At 45.1% G+C, this 6,819-nt stretch overlaps 1 protein-coding gene across 3 annotated transcripts in view; it reads right to left on the bottom strand.

Annotated features, from left to right (window-relative positions):
* Window positions 1-6,819, bottom strand: part of KCNJ5 (potassium channel, inwardly rectifying subfamily J, member 5) — a 28,053-nt gene that overhangs the window by 17,107 nt on the left and 4,127 nt on the right. For 2 of the 3 annotated variants that reach the window (XM_014961058.1, XM_014961059.1), the window contains exon 2: window positions 1,416-1,668. In XM_014961058.1, the coding sequence (XP_014816544.1) occupies window positions 1,416-1,661 (246 nt within the window). In that variant the 5' untranslated portion in view covers window positions 1,662-1,668. Of the gene's footprint in view, window positions 1-721; window positions 1,669-6,819 lie in introns of all 3 variants that reach the window. The other variant, XM_014961060.1, reaches the window with a different exon arrangement.

The following is a 6,819-nucleotide window of genomic DNA, read 5'->3' on the forward strand; positions in this document are numbered from 1 at the left end:
ACGGACGCAGGCTTCTTTCATCGCCTGCCACAAATACACCCATAGGAGGAAATTAGGAATCAGCTGAGTCTATCTCCTGATCTACCCATTACACAGCATTGTTTTAAGCTGTTAAACAGCTGCTGGGTTGCAAGAGTCACAAAAGCAGTTTCTGTATTTTTCCTCTTTGAGCTCCTTTTGAAAATATATGTCCTGCATCACATGCGAGTCATTCAGTTTCAGCACATGCTGTTTTATGGGATATAGTAATACTCGGGCACGTCCTTCGTAGTCTCCATTAAAAAGCAACACTACAGCAATACTGAAAATAGCACAGTTACAGCTAATTTTTAATACAGAGGAGAAATGGGAAAAGATTTGTGCCATGAATTTTGATCACAGGAAATGGGAACACAAGAGACCTCATGAATTCTTTTAGTCCATTCTCTTTTCCCCATGGATCAGTTCTAAGTGATTACGGGGTGTTTCTTGACCAACTGGATCCAGGATTCATCTGAATCCTGGACATACAAAAGAGTGTGAAACACTACAACATGAGCTAAAGGACCCATCTTTTAATTGCTAATTATCTCAGACACAATATGCCACCCAAATCAGTCACTAGAGAAGGACAAATCCCAACTTGTTCCCAGTCGAGGTGACATTGCCAGTAAACCCTTAACGCACTCCATTTTTCCCCTTCCTCCCTCAAAATTGTGACTGATGTTTGACAAGTCCTTACCTGTTGCTTCCACCATTCCTTCCAGGATGACCACAATTTCAAACTCCTCCTTCTCCAGCTGGGTGCGGGACATCTCCCAGAAAGGGCTTTTCTCATTGATTTCATGTGAGATGATGAGAGGTGACACCAGGAACAATCTGTCATCTCCGGTGTCAAATCCCACGTTGATGTCCGTTTGGTTCAAGGGGATAAACTCTCCTTCTTTGGTCTGTTTGGACTTAATCAGTTTGGCTCTAATGGAAGCCTCAACAATGTGGGAATTGCGGAGGTCTCCAACCCGGAACATGAGACAGAGCTTCTCATCCCTCATGGAAATCACGGCATTGTTAGAAAACATGAGGGTTTCGGCCCTCTTCTTTGGTTGGCTGATCTTGACAAACATGCATCCCACCATGAACGCGTTGACGATGGAGCCCAGAATAGCCTGGATGAGGAGCAGTACGATGCCCTCTGGGCACTTCTCCGTTATGACCCGATAGCCATACCCAATCGTTGTCTCAGTCTCGATAGAAAACAGAAACGCAGACACAAATCCACTGAGATTTTCAACACAGGGGATCCAGTTCTCATCTTCAAGATGGTCCAGGTCTCCCCGGATATAGGCAATGAGCCACCATATGAACCCAAAAAACAACCAAGTGATGGTATAGACCATAGTGAAGACAAGAAGATTAAAACGCCACTTGAGGTCCACCAGCGTAGTGAAGAGGTCACTAAGGTATCGATAGGTTTCTTGGACATTTCCGTGGTGCACGTTGCACTTGCCACTTTTCTCCATGTAACGCTGACGTGGCTTCTTACCTTCTGCTGATATGAGGCGGGTTCGGTCAGTGGCGATGGGGACGTCATCCCGAGCCTGTTTGGGAATCTTCTTGGGCTCTCTGGATGTAACTCCGATGTCCATGTCCTGGTTCATGAAGATCCTAGAATCTCCGGCCATGGCTGGGCTGCAGGAGAGCAAAGAAATGAAGTTTAAGATACGAGGAAAAGAGCTGAGGGAAAAAGCCACTTGGTTTATGACAGAATAGGAGAAGAAACATGGCAAATATTAGACAGACTTTGCCCCGTGCTGGAGCAGGGCTGGATCCAGGCTGAGTCTACACCAGGAAAGCTCTTCACTACTACCACAAATTTCCTCCTACTATTGTTTTGGGAAACACTTTGAAAGGCTTCAGCACTTTTCTCACAACAGCTACTTGCTAAATATAATGCTGCTTTGAACTGGATGTTAAATACTGACTCATAATACACCGTCTCTTCAAACATGAACCAGCTGCCAGTCACTTTGCATAATGCACTACCGGAGCCTCGGAAAATACGGTGATGGGGACGGTCTGGGAGTCATGAAATAGGGAAACCTTGCTACAGTTGTGGGTTTTAGGCTTATTTTTGGTCCTCAGATTTTTTTTGCACCCAACATTGAGATCGCAACTAGCAGCAAAGTCAAGTTACTTCAACATATATTCTCAAAAGCGATTGGAGTTCTTCGATGCCCCACGTTTTAGGTGCATACCAAGAGAAAGAAACCTTAGAAATTAATAGAAAACCCTGAGCACCGCCGTCTACCTAAATCTCACATCAGTCTAAATTATGCATGAGGTTTCCCTTCCAGTCAGCACAGAAAGGCACCTCCAGGGGTAATTCAGATTTCAGGTGAATCACCTTCTGGAAGTACCCACCACCTCCACAAATCATTCTGGGAGCCCGGGCTCCAAATGTGAAACAGTCTTTAATTTAGCATCTGGAATTACATGTCTGAAGGTGTGATGACTCCAGGCCCGGTGTTACTCAGACAGATCAGAACCCACCCCTTCACTTCATCTGACGTTAGACAAAAACACCAGCCACCTTTAGAAACCTAACGCAGAGCTATTCCAAAGCCCACTGTCGACACGCAGAACTAGGCTTAACAAGCTACAAATAAATAATACAAAATGACGGCTGCAATGATTTTTGCAGGTTATAATGTAACATCCTGTTTACCCAGATGATTAGATATTCCTGTAAAACAAAACAAAACCCACCACACATGCTGTCCCTGTAAAACAAAACAAAACAAAACCCACCACACATGCTGTATTGAAAAATGAGAGTCTGGACTCTGAACACAGGGCACAGACAAAATCTCAGTGAAAGACTACCTAAGGAGCCTTAGGGATATCAAAGATAGAGTAGCAATATTCTCTATGGCGTTCATTCTCTGCATTGTCCTCTGCAAATCCTATTAAAACCTAACTAAATCTATTACTGCTCCCTCTATCTTTAATCTTCTTACGTGTCTGTGAATGAGGAAAGGTGTAGAGATACAATTAAGAGTGTCTTGGGAAAGACAATTTTAAGCCCCAGCAAAGTAGCTTCATCTTTTCGGTATTAAAAAGCACAAAGGGTGGGCGGGGAGGAAGCAGAGGCAGGATGAATAAATGAAGCAACAAATTTCCACTTATATTCCGCCGCAGCCAAGTCTGGTTAACAGCAAAGAATTACTCTTAGCCCTTGTATAAGTCACCATCAATCATGACTCCAACGGAGCCGCCGGAGCCTGTTGCTGGAACCGTACCCGCTGGCGGCGTGCGCCAGGGAGCCCGGCCATCTGTCCACAGCCCCGTCCCAGCGCGGCTCCGGCTTCTTCCCGCTGGCAAATCTGCCAGGTTTGGAAGGTTTGGGCCAGGGCTGAGCCAGTGCAACCACGGGAAGGGGTAAATAATGGGGATTAACCACACTGGGGTGGTAAATTAGGAGGAATCGGGCTTGCTGCCCCCAGCGCATACGCTCCTGGGCGTGGGACAGATAACCCAGCACTGTTCCCTTCCTCAAGCAGCAACATCGAGGATTTAGGCAGAATATTAATCCCTACCTCTATTTCTTTTGCTGCTGAAGGCAGGACTCCTGGGAGCTGGCTCGTGGTATATTTAGAGATGTATCTCCAGCCATTTTTACGCTACTTGTTGCAAAAATCAGCTCTCCTGGGCCGTGGCTCTGGCTCTGCTGCCTCACGGCGCGCGCAGCGACTGCCAGATGCTCCCAAATTCTGAGAGTCCATATTGACTCTCACTTCACAACATGTGAAAGCACACGCCAAGTGCAAGTCAGAACAACCACATCCTTTTTTTTTCCCCCTCTCTTTAATAGGGAAAGAAGCATCCCATCCACTGCCTTCGAGAGAATTAGGTTCAGAGAAGAACCTCTTCGCTTTCTTCTTACGAATATTACTTTTGATCTTTGTTTGCAATGTTTGATTAATCTAAAATTACTCCATTTGGACTAAAAAGCTTTTGATCAATCTCTGCGTAGAAAGGTAAAAAACGGCAAGTGTTTCATGTTCTCAATTTAAAAAGAATTGGTTTAGCGACAATTTTGTTATGAAAGTTCTATTTGAAGCTGAGCTTCACTGACACTGAAGAACAATCAGTCTCAAGACATTATTCTATAGCGTAAGGTTTCATATTTTAGACTGATACCAAAGAGACCAAAAAGATCTTGAAACATATTAAAAAGAACAGACTAGAATAAAAACAATCAAAAAGCCCAAATCCCTAGAAATATCACTGTGGGGAAGCAGGCTGGAGGGACTGCCACTAATGAAAGTGGAGGGAAACCTGCTTTAACTGAAAGACCCGCGGGACCGGCAGCATCCCTTCTCTAATGCTGCTGATCTTTAACAATAGGTCAAGTGAAATCTTCCTGGCAACCTTCAGGAACACCTCACACGTGGTCCATTAAAGCAGAAGAATTCCTGCTGTCCATGAACTTTACTGACAGCTCCAGCCGCCTTAACAATTTCTCCTCACATTTAAGCTGAACATTTCCCATCGTAGAATAAGCATAACCTCGGCACTTAATTATTGAACGCAATTAAGCAGATGAATCTTTGCATTAGAGTCTTTACAAGGGATAATATTGGTGAGCAGTTTGAGCGCGGGTCTGGGTGCCTGAAGACCAGCCAGCTTTCTCTTCCAAATGATCTCAGTATTTTTTCTCCAAATCTGAGTAAATCGCTGCTTTTCCTTCTGCCTTAATTCCCCAATTCTAAAACCTGTGACACGGGTATGAATGGTCTGTGAGATCCTCGGCACAAGAATCTTCTAGGAAATTTGCTATCATTATTTTAACTGCTCTGGGAAACTTTAGTACAAATGACAAGTTACTATAAAAGGAGCACTGTAGCTGTGTAAGGACTCGGTTAACTCCTTCATCGTGTAATACACGGCTGTCAAGCACACACATCTCTTCCAGATGACGGTAATTACGTGCAAGCATCTCACGGAGATTCAGCCTTGAGTTTGTAAATCACTGCTCCCTCCAGCAAAGAGATGAAATCACCTCTTACAGCCACACGCACCATCCCATTTCCTCGGCATTTACCATCTTTGGCTAAAGGAGGCCAGGACAATAAAAATGTCACTTTTGTATAAAGCTGTTTTCCTTTTGGCCAGGCTACTGCAAAAGGAGATGTGAGTCAGTGTATTATCAACCTTGTGAAGAGGCTTTCTATCAGACTTGCTGATGCTCAGCTTTTGTCGAGACGACAGACTCGGGGCAGGCGGTGACATTTAGGGCTCTTCCCTTTGCTGGAGAAGAGTCGAGCTGGGGTGAGCTACGGATCTCCAGGAGACACCGTTTTGCAGAGCTCTCTACAAGCCCTGCCTGACAGGGCTGAGGTACTACCTCCTGAGAGCTCCAACAGAAATTTGCTGAAGACATCTCGAAAGGTAAACCAAGAAAAGTCTGAAAAACACTTTTTTTCCCATGCTTGACAGGGCTGAGGTACCTCCTGAGAGCTCCAACAGAAATTTGCTGAAGACATCTCGAAAGGTAAACCAAGAAAAGTCTGAAAAACACTTTTTTTTTTTCCCCCTGCTGACCATGGTGGCTTTTTAAATTTAAATACTCACTGATCTCACTTAAGGAAATGCAAGTTTCAGCGGGGACAGGATTTCTCCTGGAGAGGTCTAAACTGGCAGGAGGGAGGAGTTTGAAGACATGAACTTGTCATCAAGTTTGTTTATGTAAAAATATCCTTCTTTTTGTTTGTGTTAAACCTGACGCCCGTGTTTTCTTGCGTTATGAGCAACTGTTCTTTAGTAAACCCCTCACACCTTCCCAAATCAGGATTCCACTTAATTCTATCACGCTTTTTCCTAAAGAGTCTTATCCCACCCAACAAGCAATCAATACAGCAGGAAATGCTCAACAATTCACTACTGAAATGCTTCCCCTGGTTCTTTTGCTGCCCGTTGGCCCTCACCACATAAACCAGAGCTGGGGTCGCTGTCCCTGGACTCCTCTGGGACAGATTGTCCTTTGGGTTACGCTGCTTGAAGAGAATGAAATTCTTAATTGACAGACAGTGGTGACATGGAGAAGTTGGTAGAGGAACAGAGTAAATTAGAGCAGTAGCACCCAAAGAGGATAAAAGCATCGATTGCTGAACGCTGGCGGAAAGGTGGAGGAAGAAGAAATGTTAGGAGAAGCTGGCTTTTGACAGCCTGAAGAGAAATGGCTATTAGATACACGCCAACTGACAGGTGGGGCTGTGATTTCCCTGAGAAAGGCTTCTTTCCCACTACCCTTTTATTTACTGCCTGTGTATGACTGAGACCAAACAGCAGTGCCAAGATGAGATTACCTTTCAAGGCATCCAGATGCATGTGAGGAAAAGAAAGGCAGGGAGATTCTGCGCAAATCGTGTCATCTTTCAGTTTTCTGAACTTATAAATAGAGGCTGTTGGTGGCTGCCTCTTTGGGAAGTGGTTGGAGATCCACAGGTGGATGGGAATGATGCAAAATTCATGCTATTCTAAACCAGGTCAAAACACTTCAGGAAACTGGGCAGGAAGGGAGAACCGTGGCACTTCACTAATAAACAGGTGGTTCAAAAGCTCCCTCACCCAAATAATTGCTTTTCAAAGCGTAATCTCACTCAGCCCTGAAGTAGGGAGATGCCCCCCATTTCCTCTATGAGTTTTCATTACCCCTTTTCTAAGATGCTGACAGGCACCATTTCACAAGGGAGTTCCTCTGGGGCCAGAGGGGACACCAACCCACCCACCCCCCCCCCACGGCACCAACTGGGGGAGCGGTGAGTAAATGGGCAGCTC

This window comes from Calidris pugnax, unplaced genomic scaffold, assembly GCF_001431845.1.
Source record: "Calidris pugnax isolate Ruff unplaced genomic scaffold, ASM143184v1 scaffold269, whole genome shotgun sequence".
In the NCBI taxonomy this organism is placed as follows: domain Eukaryota; kingdom Metazoa; phylum Chordata; class Aves; order Charadriiformes; family Scolopacidae; genus Calidris; species Calidris pugnax.